The sequence below is a fragment of the Ooceraea biroi genome, chromosome 4 (assembly GCF_003672135.1).
Source record: "Ooceraea biroi isolate clonal line C1 chromosome 4, Obir_v5.4, whole genome shotgun sequence".
In the NCBI taxonomy this organism is placed as follows: Eukaryota; Metazoa; Arthropoda; class Insecta; order Hymenoptera; family Formicidae; genus Ooceraea; species Ooceraea biroi.
In genome coordinates, this window is record NC_039509.1 from 11,450,244 (window position 1) to 11,465,722 (window position 15,479).

General features: G+C 42.0%; 1 protein-coding gene and 1 long non-coding RNA gene across 2 annotated transcripts; both read right to left on the reverse strand.

The window, feature by feature from the left end:
• Positions 1-1,371: 1,371 nt before the first annotated feature.
• Positions 1,372-15,057, reverse strand: LOC113561738. The gene is made up of 2 exons (XR_003406414.1): positions 14,317-15,057; positions 1,372-7,778 (listed from the first exon to the last, which is right to left on the reverse strand). It is a non-coding gene; the product is annotated as an uncharacterized LOC113561738 (long non-coding RNA).
• LOC105275873 (RNA polymerase II degradation factor 1) lies at positions 10,176-14,319 on the reverse strand. Its single transcript, XM_026968845.1, has one exon. The coding sequence runs from the start codon at positions 13,816-13,818 to the stop codon at positions 10,687-10,689; it is 3,132 nt and encodes a 1,043-aa protein (XP_026824646.1). The 5' UTR covers positions 13,819-14,319; the 3' UTR covers positions 10,176-10,686.
• Positions 15,058-15,479: the final 422 nt, after the last annotated feature.

The following is a 15,479-nucleotide window of genomic DNA, read 5'->3' on the forward strand; positions in this document are numbered from 1 at the left end:
TAAAATTATAACACTTTATAATCGTATATTCGAAACCTTTCAGTCGTCATCGCGCGGAAATCTTTAACGTGTGATTCGCTGATTCGTCAGAAATCAAATCGATGTACATCAGCCAGAATAACATTGGATAACCGTCGTCGCCATGGCTCTGCAATTTTCCTGCCTTCCTGCTTTTAATGGCGGCATTATCTTATTTCGATACGCAACGGCGAACGGTGGAACAGCTCACTCAAAACGCCGCGTGTTAACGCGGTCCAAGTCCTGGCGAGGGTCCCACAGCCTTGGAGGAACATATGGTCCACGGACTGAGGGCATCGTTCATTGGCCGACACGCAGACTCGTAATCTTGCTATTTATCACGGGATGCGAGAGCGCAGCAGTAATCTTCGTGCGTTAAGCCGGTCGTGGTAATCGGCTGAAAAATGCCGATGCCAGTGGAAAGGGTGGCTTGGACGGGAAAGGGGAGAAGAGAATAATTTTTTTCGCAGATACGCACACGCCAGGAAAATCGCTCTAAATATATAAAACGTGATGGACATCCACCGGAATCGACCAGGAACTTGCACGTGTACACGGTTTCGTGTAAGGTAGAATAAAAGCATGCTAATTATTCCAGAAATTCCGGATTATGTCATTCAGATTAATTGACGTTCAATTATCATTCGATATCGAAACTGGCGAACATATCGAGCTCCAAGAGAAACGTTAAATTATTTAATGAAAAAATGTTTCATAAATTGAAACATTAAAATTACTTAATGACTTGAAATAATGCTGAAGATTAATTGAAATTCTTTCAGTTAAGACACTCGCATCTGACTTAACTTGAATGTAACAAAATTCTTTGGATATAAATACTATATAATTACATCACTGTAACTGTAAATTAAATCTTGCGTGGATAATTTTACGAGAAAAAAATTACATTGAACCTATTTTATTGATGTTTCTTTAAGCGATTCGGGCAGATTTATTTTACCCCATCGTCGCGCCGCGACAGTATCTTATTATAGAGTTGCGTGCTCCAAACGCCGATAATTATTTAACAGCCTTGCTGTGGCGCTTAAATGTCGCAGAGAGCAGGATAAGTCATTAAATAAATTACCCTGTTACGCGCGTCGTAAGTGTATTGTGATACTTGGCTCTATCATGATTATTAAACTACAATTTTCCTCTTCACGAATACTTACCGTCATACCGTCTCGCCGATCGTCTCGCGTATAATAATCGTTCTCGTGGCAAATCATTTTCCTTTAAACATTTATAATAAAGAAAATAAAAATGTATAACCACATAAAGTCACAAGGAGGAAAGGAGAGAGAATATCGAGAGGTGGAGCTTCAGGGGATCAATTGACACAGAGAGTTGTTCGCCGATCTTAGATATTCATTATTTATTAATTAGCTAATATTCTGAAAACGTATGAACATTTGTACATGTGTTTTGTATCATGAGGTACTTGTGTATGGCGTTCGTCAAATACGTAATCGGCACGGTCGCGCATACGGGTGTACCCGTGTGTACGAATCCGACGCGCACATCCTTTTCACATACATATGACCGAGAACCGCTCGAAGTTCGCGTCTGCTCTCCTCCCTCTGCTTGATTCTCTTGAATCGGAATTTCCCTGTGGCGGCAGTGTGCTCCTCTCGAAAGGACGTAATTAGTTACGTACAGTGCTAATTGTAAAATTTTATTCGCAGCGAGGTCGAGAATGGCCTCTCTCGCCCCTCGCTGCTACACGAGTCAAGTACTGCGATATCCGGCGATCTTGCATCGATGCGCCGTTTCGGATTTACAGAATGATCCTACGTGTCCCCGCGGGACACGCGATACTCGCGATTTCGTCGCACGATTATCGCTAGATACGGCCAAGCATGTCCTCATGTCACATTTATACAGCGGACGCAATATCAGCGTGAACCGTTTTGAATTTTCTCAATCTCAGCCGCATTTAGCGTTAAACGTGTGCTCGAGCGAACTCTTGTCTCGCAATTTTTTTCGTGGGCTCTCGATTGTCACGCTTAGGATGACGACGTGTCATCGTCGATCGCTCGTGAATCCCCGCGGCGAGACGTAAACGGTAGCCGCCACGCAGCTCGTTGATTGTGTGATTTCTCACTTAGAATTCGTAGTCTAGAGTTTAAATATATATAATATATATAGATCCATTTTTATATATATATATTTATATATATTTATATATATTTATACCAAAAACATTCCTTCACAACGAATTAGAAAACATAAAAATTTAGCTAGGAGACGCATAATACAGTACAGTAGTTGACTACACCTAACACCGCTTCTTCGCAATTTTTATACTTTTCTGTATTCGATACATCTTCTTGCTCTCCTGTCACTCATTCTTTAGTTTCCTCGCATCGTCTCACTCTCACTCTCGCGTTCTCTCACTCGCTACCACTCTCGCCTCTCCGTTCTCCATTTCTCTCGTCTTATAAATCGCAAATAGATCGCGTCAATATATTGCTTCGTCATCAGGTAAATGTTGCCTAAGTCTAACAACGACGTGGACTCGCGAGGATAGCGGATAGCAGGGGCGCCCGAAGCGAGCGACCGGCCATTAATTATTATTGCTGCGAAACAAGGAAAGGGCGATCGGTAATCACTGCCGCGTAATCCGCAATTAAATCGACGAGACTATCGATCTTCGTCGTGGTCGTCTCGACCCGCTCGCTTCGCTTCTCTTAATTTCTTTTTTGTACGCCCTGCCATGCCGCCGCGCGAGTCTCTCGATTCGCGCTCGCTTCGCCAGGCCTCTCTGAGCCGACGTTGATTAGCTTCCTATAAGGACCGCTATCAACTAATTGCAAATCTTGAAATAGCGAGAGATCGACGCTGTACGCAATTTGCCCGACGATAAACCAACAGAGCGGAGCTACGGTGGTTCCACGATCTCGCGGTCTCTAAATGAGAGAGAAACGTTCACGATCCCGCTTTCGCTGGAAACGAAAGACAAGCCGGAAGCTGGACCGATACGCAGCGCGACACGAATCAGAGTATTCATTGTATCATCATCGCGAAAATATTCCATTTATACGAAATTGCTTTCGAAATTGCTGCCGCCCAACGTTTCCGGAGCTCTTCGATCGTTTTCGAGCCGTACATCGTGATCCAACCCTTACGCGTGTGTGATAATGATCGTCGGATTCCGATTTCGATGAAAAATCCCTGTTCATCCGAAGAATCGTGCCTCGCCAGGCCCAGGATCGGCCGGGAACGATCGCGAATCGCGTGCAAAATCGGCGTTCCGCCTGCGTCCGCAGGGAATCCTGTGGACATCCTTATCTCCCCCGTCGATTCTCCGATTATTCATTTATTTATCCTTTTTCGCTCGCGGAGTGGTCCGTGAATGCGCGGCGCATCCGAGCGATACCATCGCCATCGCTATTGGCGAAGCACTCGCGAATCGAGTGATTCCTTCGTCGAGTCCGCAACAATTTGCTAAATTACAGAATGCCCAAGGTTACGAGTGCGCGACGAGGGACCGACGTGGGACAAGGGAGCGGGACGAAGGGGAAGGAAGGGATCGTATGGGAAAGGGGAAGATGGGTGTAATGGTATAGATCAGGAGGATGGACGATTCGCCGCGCGATCGGGATATTTCATGGAATCTCGCGGGCCGCGTACGTACAACACACCCCCGCGTACCTGTACTCTGACATTAACTAAATTGGCGCGCGAGAAAAAACGCTCGTGCAAACAGTGTATAAAACGGGAGGAATTTCGCGGATTTTCGAACGTGAAACGCGGCCTCGGAGCCTCGATTCCGCGCATCGGGATTAATGAGGTTCGATCACGAACACGCGAACATAACGTTCGAGCCGTTCGGCATCCCGTGTATCGTATACCACATCTCGAATTTCGCTGAATGTCTTGTGCCGTAAGACAAGATTTAATCGCACCAACGTACACGGCCCATAATTTTGTATCGGGAAAAATAATTTCCTTTTAGGCATGTCTGAAAAGGTTTAGTTGATAAATTTTTAAAGTTCCTTTCTTCTCATTTCAGTGTCAGACCAGTCCAGTTGAGTCAGTGCGATTGTATCTGTCTTGTGGTATTATAAACTTGGTTTCGTTAATAGTACAATATATGTGTACGTAATGCACAGTAAATGATATACGCAGCGCACACTCAATACAAGCTACGCAAGCAAACGTAAGGAGAGAAGGAAACGAAAAGGAAAGAAAATGAAAAGAAACTGTTCTAAGTAATGTTCTATTTTTATTGTAAGAAATAAAATATTTATAAAAACAAAAATTACTTATATATATATATGATATGATTTATTAACTTAATATAATTAAATCCAACTCTACTACATGATTATTTTATCTTTTCCCTTTCTCCTGCTTCTTTCAGAACATTGTTATATGGTACAAATTCATACAGGTGGATATAGATCTGCGTTACGTGCCTTTATCAGAAAAATATTAAATAAAAGTTTAATCTTACATTGAGAACAAGTATGCACAGCTGTTCTTTTCAAGTTATAATATAAGATATTAAAAGTGATGACTAGTTGCAATACGGGAAAATCCCATGGCAATAGTGTTAGGATTTAACTCTACGATGCATAAGCAATATTGAGATTTTCTTGACATCATGCAATATTTATTCATGTTCACACTGTTGCTTTCATCATGGTTGCAATTAAGTTTTCCCTTGCTTTAAATTTGTTTTCAAAATAAATGCAAGTTACAATTGTATATCTGCATTGCTTTTCTGAATGTTATTTTTATTTTATTTCAATGTTCCTTGTCCTGCTTGTATGCATCCTAGAGTTAATATAAAACGAGAGCATGGACATGCAAAATTTGGAAGAGAATTATTATTTTTTAATTTAAAAAGTAGATTAGACAAAAAATGAATCTTTAAAATAACCATTTATTTGTTAACTGTTATCTTTGTGTAAAAAGTGCTTGCACGTGAATACGAAGAATCTCGTCGAATAGAAAATGTAAATTCTTATTATCTATCATTTATCTACTAATTCTGAAATTATAATATTTGACATCTACTTTTCAAATCCCGTGATGTTCTTCAAAACTTTGTACGTCCGTAAAGAGGAAAAATCTTGTTGTTAATGTCTCGCATTCGGCATAAAACAACATATCAACAATTAATTAAATACATAATTGGAATATCATCATACAGCATTTCACAATCATCGTACATTCTTTCTTTCTCTCTCTCTCTCTCTTTTTCTCTCTTCTCTATGGAACTTTGTTATTCACCGATACGCATGGCTATGGCACAAGGGAAATATAAACGACAAGTGTGTGCGGAATTGCAACTTTACGAAATGAGAGAGAACCTTTCTTTTCCGCTCTCTCTCTCTCTCTCTCTCTTTCTTTCTTTACGCTTAGTTTCCTCACATCACGAAAATGAATCGTCGTTCAATATACTCTTCGAGAAAATGCCCGTGGAATCAAAATCACATTTCTTTAGGAGAAGCGCGTATTTCAACATTGTCGATATCTTTTCTTCGATTACTTAGGATGTCTATATGTACACCTTATCAGTATCCTTATACATAGTATAAGGAGACAGTGCCGCGCTATTCCTCGCAACCTCATTCGTTCCACAATGGCGTATTATCGATTAAGGCAACCAATGACTCGTAATGACATGTGACACAATGACACTTCCGAGCATGTGGAAGTTCATTCCAGAGCTTCGATTTCGGAAAATTGGATTTTCGAGTCTGTCGCCACTTCGAATATCTCGCGGCATTGTCTCTCTATGCTAATACCGAGATTTATTACACAGATATGTGACATACACTGATAGAATCAATCGGAGGATCATTCCTTCAAAGAAATCCGTAAAATGGATTTGAACACCGTTGCTCGAGAAAGCTAAACTACGGTGTTTACGCTAGATGAATTATTTAAAATTATTCAAAGATATGTGTATTAGCCTATCGATCTAAGATGCCCATCTAAGTACGCAGGAATGTGCTTGAAGAAATAATCCTCCAGTGTATATACACACACATGTGTATTTGCGGTTTAAAGTCACATGGTTTCACATGACAAATAACGTGAAACGTACCGGTGATATTGATCACAATTTCTCTGTTCTCTTACTTCGTTCGCAATCGGCGTTCGCGAAATGAACTGGAGAATGTACAAAACATTACATCATAATATATAATTATAATATAATTATTATAACTGTATGTTAATATAATAATAATGTAACATATCTTATAATTATCGATAATAGTAATAATACGTAAAACAAGCGACATGGTGTCCTAACATCTGGAACGACTGTACACAAGAATCGCCACCAAAAAAATTCTTTACGCTGAAAGGAACGTGCTGAGAACGTGTTGCATTGTCACAACTACAACTTTTCTCGTCACACCATACATTTTCCCCGTGCTCTTCATCATCATCGTCTCAACGATCCTCGTCGACATACGAACAAAATCGCGAGCGCAATATCCTGTTCCCTTTCTGTCCTTTCTCATGACGTTCGACCGTTTCGCGTGAAACAATGATATGATATATCTTCGATACCTTCGATATATCGCGGTCAAAGCGCGCGTTTCCGCCTGCCGGCGTATCAATTCACAATTATTTATAATCGAATTGAATATAAAGTAACGCGCTATATTTGATATGTCTCTAAGAAACATTACATTTCCCAAATCTTTCCTTCGTATGGCGAGTTTACCAGAATGCACTGGCGCAAGTCAAGATCTTTGTTCTTTTGTTAAACAAGATTATTATATAATACAAGCTCTATTGATGAAGCGAAAATTTGTTTGATTTATATTCCGTTAAACAAAATAGTCAGTGCACACTAATGCACCCAACCAAACTCGCCATTGAATCACATTTCTCGTTTTCTCTCTCTCTCTCGCTCTTGCTCGCTCGCTCGCTAAATCTCTCGCAATTTCACATCATCTTTACATTAAGTTCTAAATATATAATGTTCTATTACACAAGCTGATTAAACCGGCGGGCGACCCGAGAAGTACTCAGGGAAGCAAAGAGGATAATTTGTTTCTTGTAAAACGGCGCTCGTGTTGGTCAGATGAAGAAGCGACATACATCGGCAGCATGTACGATAAAATATTCATACATTTGTGCGAAGGAGGAAAGAATAAGTGAAAAGAAGAAAGTAAAACAAATATTGTTTTGGGCAGGACAACTTTATTGTTCTCCCCTGTGCAAGAGAAGCACAGAATGTGTCGGAATGCAAAGTGCGTGAAAGTTTGTCGTTTCGCCCGCACAGACGCTCCTCGCTACTTATATTATTATTATATTATTATTATTATTATTATTGCATTGGCTCTTTCATCTTTTTCCTTTCTTCATTCATTCATCGTTTTAAATTCCTGAACTCTGAGGTAGTCTGTTCCGGATGTGACATTACGTAGTAAAAATGGCAAGAGTGCTATATATCGTTTACCGTGTTACCGTTCGATATTATTAACGTCGATATTACTCCTCATCAATAGTACGATAGGTAAGAACAAAATGAGATTCACGAAAGGATTTCACGCGTACGTGCTTACATGTATTCGTGTGGGTATGAACGAGAGATTATTTCCGTGCTCTATTTCCTTCGTCATAAAGGATATTTCGAAAAATGGCATTATTTCATCATGATTGGCACACTAATTGCCAGTTTTGCAACATTTGCCGTGTTTGCGCAGTAACTCGAGACATAACATCTTAAAAACAGAAGAAATGCGGAGTCGCGCGCTGTTAAGATCTTCGCTTGCTGAGTCTCAGGTCTGAAACATCCGCGAGTTTTATGGTACTGTTATTTTTTAAATAGCCTGTATACACCGTAACGATCCGCATGATTTTTAAGACACTTGCGGTAATATTTAATATATATCGCTTTAATATGACTATATCAATACATAGAATAAATCTTAAATAAAATTACATAACTGAAACGAATTCACGTATATATAAAATTTATGAAATTTAAAATAATCTTGAATAACAAATCGTGATAACAAGTTCGTAAATTATTTATAATTTCCGTGAACAAGAATACGTTAACAAAATTCCCAACGACTTTCGTTATCAGAATATCCATTACCAATAGCAAGTGGCTTGAAAATGCGCTTCACGTTACGTTGAAGATTTTGTTATGCAACGTATCAAGTAACAAATATATCTGGTATAAAACGTATGGATAACTATAGTATAAAAAACAAACAATATGAGACTGAGCAATAGAAAACTTAAACACTAATGAATAACATAATGGCGTATACAAAATTATTTAAATTGTGCAATTGGAATCGATCGGGCAATTGAACAATGATCGGTGGAAACAATTAATGTGTAGCTGGCCGTGATTTCATTATACAGCAAGATGAATAAACATTTACCCATAATAGCGTGTATGCAAGCGCCGAGCGACGCATAGCTCGAAGAGAAATTCGCTCCGAAGGATCGGCTCGCAGCCACGGTGGTTGGCTTGTTTCGCTAGTTATTAATCAGGCATCGATTAATTAGTGCCGTCAATATGCGGAACGATTAGGCTGCCCGAAAATAGCTATTAATAATTATTAATTGATAAACAGAATGAATAATCACGAATAATTAAATATGGATTGCTATTAAGTGATTGCGGTGCCAACGTTAGAAAGAACAACAAATTATGGTAATATGGTGAATGGAAGAAATTCATAGAACATTGTTTTATTCATAATCATTAAATCAATGTAAACTATTAACGTACACTTGACGCGAGACACTACCATGTCTCTTGATGTTAAACTTTGACAATTCTAATGACGAGAAAACAAAGATACAAGCGATAATTAAATATAATGTTTATTAGGAAAATTTGATACGCGAGTAATATAAAAGTATGGGAGCGAACTTCGCCACGAGCAACGGGCAGATTGCAATTTAGGCTACCCTAGGTATTTAAATAATTATTGTTAAAGAATCAATCGTAAAGCATCGCGTTCACAAAACAATGCCTAACATTGATTAACAATTGGAATGTACATAAAAAGGAATGTAAAGTTAATTTTTAAAATATCATTCTATGAGATTTTATTATCGATCAAGATATATCAAAATCGTTCAAAACCAAAACTTTAATTTTGCAAAAGACCAATATTCTTTTATAACAAAGCAATGAAAGAGACGATATATTACAAAAGAGATCATACAAAATACTGAATTCATTTAAAAAATCATCAATTATAATTTTAAAAAATGTAAGGATGTTGAATAATTTTAAACGAGATTTATTAAAAAATTTATAAAATAATTTTATGTTGTCAATATACGTTTTCATTTCTGGGGAATTTCTTCTTCTTTTATAGCATCCAATTCTGCAATTAGTGTATATATTACTTTGTAATATATTACATGTTTATAACTATTAATATTCATGAAATAATTATTGTAATTATAAGTATCAACTTATAATTAAACAAACTTATTGGTATCATTTAAACATTTATTGCGATATATTCATAATGGCGTAATATTTTATATTAAGCTTTATCGAGGAAGGAAAAATCAATGTAGCGACTATTTGTGCAACATGTGATGCAATAAATGAAGACAACTTTCAATAGATATGGAAACGTATACTGAAGAAGTACAAAATAAAGCGCAATTGTATAGCTGTATAATTAAGAATAATGCATCTGCACAATTTGGTTACTATTAATACATACTAGTAACTATAATATAAAAAATAAAAAAAGTACAAAAGAGATGCTGAAATAACTGCGCTTTAACGACAATTGTTTTTTCTCATTTTTTCTCGCTTTTTTCTCACAATTATATCAATATCATATCAATAATTTTTCTTATATATTCTATTATATAATACTATAATTACGATAATTATAATGTAATAATAATATACACTTATTATATTTAACATATTTTGTACAATTTATAAGCTTCCAAGGCTTCATGATTCAAGATTTTAGTTCGTTTGAATCTTATTATTAAAAAACGTGACATTTACACTTTTTCACCCGTTAATCCGGATTGTTATCGAGAATAAGCTTCAATAAGTCATTACTTAATTGCGAGAATCGCAATCTGTTGAATCGAACATTTCACGCGACCAAAGTAAAAGAAGCTCTCGTGCTGCTTCCTCAGGATCAGCACCAAATACGTCACGCTGTTCTGAAGTCTCGTTTTTTTTTATATCACGCTATTACAAAACACCGTGATTTCGGTACATCGATAGATACGGTTCAATCTCTCAAGTGAGGTGATCTCAGATGAAAGTTTGGAGAATGTTGAGCTCCTTCCAGTCAAATAAATGTTATATTGAGCAAAAAAGGAGAGAACTGCCGACGCTCGTCGTGTTTTGTCATATATGCTTTATACGCTTTATAATGGCAAATTGGTAGATAACAAAATGTCTTCGCGATGACGCAAAATTAACCAAAGTCCGCGAGATCACAAATATAAATACTCGATCTTGCGCCTTGTTTTATCAACTATGATACATAATAAATCTAATGCATAATATCGTACATAAGAAATCATGAAATTTCAAAGGGCGGAATGGAAAGAAAATAATCGACTGCAAAATTGTCGCGGATAGATCAACAGATACCTGTTGATCGATGAAGAGCCTTACTGTTTGGTCGCAGTCGAGTACCGACAACTTAAGAACACACCTTTATGTCTTCATGAAGTTCAGCAGCGGGCTACTCTGGTTACTGCTACATAGCCGTATCGTTGAGCATTGATTCGCTGGTTCTGGATCCGCGATTTCTTCGAGTGCGTATGCCGATGCTTCTTCATATGATCCTGCCTGATGAATCCCTTCTCGCACATATCACATTTGAACGGTCGTTGCCCAGTATGGATGCATTGGTGACGTTTTAGATCAGTCCTATGAGCAAATACCTTCGGACATGCATCACACTGATGCTTCCGTGTCATACCATGCATCAATACATGCTTGGCATGCAATTCTTCATTGTGAAATCGTTTGCCACATTGAGCACACTTGAACGGTTTGTCACCCGAGTGAAAGCTCTTGTTGTGTTGTGTTAGATAGCAAGCTTTGTTGAACTCCTTGTTGCAGTCAATGCACTTGTGAAAACCTTCTTTCGAAATGAAATTAGCTCCGGTGGTGGTAAACTGGCATTTCTTGCTCGAAGCCGCCTTGGTTTTACGCCCCTTCTTCGGTTTTGTGACGTTCGGGTCCATATCCTCCTTCGCCAAGTTATTGTTGTTTGCTTCAAGATCCAAATGCTCCAACTGATACGTTAACGACTCTGCTGAATGCGAAACGTCCTCGGTACTTGTTATGTTATCCGTGCTCTGCATCGTCCCTACGTTTATTGATTTGTAGTGAGCTGGTGAATACGGTTCATAAGACTGAGAAGATTCGTAAGATGTTTCTTGAGGAGTAATCTCCTCTACATTTAGCCCCCCCACGTTAACAGTCTGTATCTGATTCTGTTCTACTACAAACCCGGTTACGCCAAATTGCGTGAAACTCGGTAGGATCCTTTGTTCGATGGTCCCGAAACCGGGCAGCATATTCATCTGATGTTGTTGCTGCGGCTGATGTTGCTGTTCGTCCTCCTTGTTACCAATAGTAGTTAGCTGTATGGTGGTAACCGGTGGGATAGACTCCAGCAGGACCGCCGGGATGCTGGTAGTAGTTGTAACGTGGGGGGGCAAGGCGTTTGGGTACGGCTGATGAGGCATCGTAGTACCCCCCATCCCCGTGGGTGAAGTCACTGGAGTGACCGAGCCTGGGGTATTCATGTGATGAGGATGGGACGATGAGCGCATTGGTGAAGGGCAATTCATGTGTGAGGTCGGCGGTGGGGGCATGGGCGAATGACTCGTGGTATGATGCACCGGTTGGCCTGATGAACCCGTCGACAGGTGCAGTTGCTGCTGTTGCTGCTGCTGCTGGAGGGCCAGCTGATGAGGCGCAGAACTCATTTGTTGCTGATGGTGTCCCGTTAACGGCGATGGTCCCGGGGAATTGAGCGGCATTATTCCCGAGTGCGGCAGGTGGACCGCAAGTTGTTGCTGCTGTTGCTGCTGTACCAGAGCCACCGCCGAGGAGTCGCTGTTGCTGCTGCTGCTGTTGCTGTTGGAGTTGCAAAGAGTGGTGGGCGTGTGAAGCAGGCCCCCCGTCACCTCGCCCGAGGGACCTGCCATCAAGTTTGGGGGACTCCTTGAAGATAAGTCTGATGGCGAGCGCGTAGTAGCGCCGCTGCCTCTACCGCTTGCTGAAGGACCGCCATTGTTGTCCCTAGCGGGATGGTGATGAGCACTGATTGGAAGATTTGCTGGATCAGGGTCCTTGCCGTTCTTCACGGCATTCTTATGCAATGTTGTGTTATAGTGCCTTTTCAGGTGACCTGAACTGGTAAACCACTTGTTGCATGCAGTACAATTGTAAGTCTTCGGCCGACGAGGCTCGTTGCTTTTCCAGGATTGGTTCGCCAACGGCTGCGCTTTCGGCGACTGCTGCACGAATCCACTCGGCATCTGATGGCTCGTCATCGATTGCGTGCTCGTGATTATCGATGAACCTTGATGCCCGTGCTCTACGGGCATGTGCTGACCGCGCATAAACTGACTTTGGTCAGTCATTGGTGGAACATTGTCCACGGTACCCATAGGCGGAAGTCCGACATGATAATCGTGAGTTTGGGTGGCCGGTGGCCAACCTAGCATAGAACTCACCGAATGCGATCCTATCCTTTGTTGCTGTTGCATCACCTGCTGATGATGCATCTGCATCTGGAGGCCCTGTTGCTGTTGCTGCTGCTGCTGCTGAAGTCTCATGAGCTCCTCTTCATATTTGTGCGTTTGTACTTTGTGCGAATCCAGATCGAGGATCTCAGCCTGTTCTTCAGGTTCCTGCTTCATTTCTTTGACCGTCTGTCCACCATTGTAATCATAACCCGGTGGCTGTTGAGCTTGATTCGAAAGTGGTGGTGACGGATGCAACTGTTGGCCTTGCTGCTGTGGACTGTTGCCCAGCTGTTGATACTGAGGAGCGGAATACGTAGAAGGCGAGTCCAAATGATTCGTTCTCACATGTTCACCCAATTGATTTGCATCTTCGTAAACTGCTCCGCACTTGTCGCACTGAAACAGCGAGCTACGCGGACTGGTAGAGTTAGGGACCGCACGTTCCGCAGCATAGTGCTGTTGATGCGGATACATGTAACGCGAGTAAGCACCGCCACTATCGCGACCGCCATTGCTCTGAGCGTCTTCCGGTTGCGGCGAAAAGTGATGAGACATCATGTAGGATTGTTCGTTTTGCATGAAGTAACCAGTCTCGCTGAACATTGGTGGAAAATGCTCGTATGACTGGCACACAATTGCATGCACGCCAGGCTGCTGCTGAGATTGTTGTGATTGTTGCTGTTGCTGTTGAGTTTGCTGCTGCGACTGCTGTGGCTGCGGCTGCGGCTGCGGCTGCGGCGGCTGCTGCTGTTGCGGCTGCTGCTGCTGCTGCTGCTGCGAAGATGTTGGATCCTGAGAAGGCGACATCGATGATGGCTCGCTTGAGTCCGCTGGCACGGCCACGCTATCCCGATTAGCGTTCGCGTGGCTATTATGATTACCCGCTTTGCTGTGATTATTATTGCTCTCCTCTTGCTGCGCCTTACTTGTCCACTGATTTAGCAAGTTCTCGTGATGATAGCGCAGATGCACCTCCAAACTCTTCTCGCTTTCGAAATTCACACCGCAATCCTTGCAATGATGCTCCGTATTCGAACTGCCGCCGCCTACGTACTGTTGCTGCTGTTGCGTCTCGACAACACTCGTCATCTCACTCATATTGTCCTGTCCTCACTTGCCTGTCAAGTCACGTGTTTCAACCGACGTCGATTTACACACGGAATAGACGCGATCAAATAGTAGTCCGTATACAACGCGTACGTACATCGAATACAACTAGGCGGCACACACATGAGCGCACTCCGCGCGCTCACGAGGGCGGAGCTGCCCTCCCTTCCCTTTTTTCTATCGTTTCGGTCTGCTATTTTACTTCTCCGCTTCCTGAATTGCGTCTTGTGACGCAGCAAAAACACGCGTGACGTATGCGGCCACGCGAAATAATACATGGACGAGGTGTCGGCGGAAGCGCGAAGCAGCACCAAGGGTAGTCACGTGTGACAACTCACTAGCTTAGTGAAACTAGCGAGAAACAATGTGCCTAGCAATTTAGACGAGTCAATGTTGAGGGTGTAGATGACCAAACGAAAAAATAAAAGGAAGGAAAAAATAAAAAAAAGCGGGGATACAGCGTGTTCTACATTTATCATATGACCGTACCGACTCCAGGTGCAAATAGCCAACTTAGTGTCGCGCGATACGTCGCGATCACCACGTGCGGCATCGTCGGCCTCGGGTCGACGTGTCGGCGACGACGATAACAGCGGAACGATTACCACTTGCTGGCTGCCACTTTATGGCACCGGATCCCGCTTCGTAGTAACGTTCTCCGAGCGATGGTTCACATATTAGTCAACTCAACACTTGGAATGATGTTGTGCTGAAGGACGTCCACGAAATAACAGCGTAAATATAATCGATGATTTACATGCGAGCGATATGCCGACAACATCTGCCGACAGATATTGAGTCATCACAGAAGACTGTGAGAGAAATTCCGCGATATGCCAGGAAGCGCGATTCACTTTGCACTTTATTCACTGCTATCGAATTGTCTAGTGCGCTTAAAAGTCTATGTTCACAACTGATCGTGGGTGTCTCAGAGGTAACCACCTGACGTTATGTATCCGGTACTACGAGAACATCGGAACTGAGCCACGAAGACGAACACAATGAGACGCAACCACCTTAGCTTCGCGTCACCCCTCTGTCCATACTCCCCCTCTCTCTCTTGCCATCACTTTCTGTCTCCTTCCCTTTTCTTTTTTATTCACTTCAGATTACACTCCCCCACTACAACAGAACCGTATCGTACGAACGCCGGCACTACTCTGTCGGTTGGAATTCCGTAGTTTCGAGTCCTCGGGCTCGCGCCAAGGCACCATCCCTCTCCCCGCTGTAGCCCCTCACCACGTAGCGTTCCGCCCCTCACCGCTTCCTTCGCCAATCCTCGCCGCCCCCTCTTCGTCACTTGCCGACTCTTCAGATTCTCCCTCTCCCTCTTTCTCTCTTTCTCACTCTTCCTTTCTCTCTCCCTCTCTGTCCCTTTCTCCCTCAGACTTTAGACTCGTTCTCTGTTGCCGTCTCGCTCTCACTCATCGTCCTTCCGAGCGTCTTTCTCTCTTCTCATCTAGCAGCACCAGCAAATCGCAGTTCTCTTCGTCTAACGTAGGAACTTTCTTTCTCACTCATGGGGGCTCCGTTGCTCCATCGCTCTCCGTTTGTTGGAAGAACTCTTGTTCTCTTGCTTCCACTCTCACGCGTTTCATCTCTCTCTCTCTCTCAGTCGTCTTCTCTCTCCCTCTCTCTTTCTCACCTTCTCT

Coding starts and splice junctions, on each gene's coding strand:
- LOC105275873 (XM_026968845.1), bottom strand. CDS start 13,818: ATGAGTGAGATGACGAGTGTTGTCGAGACGCAACAGCAGCAACAGTAC.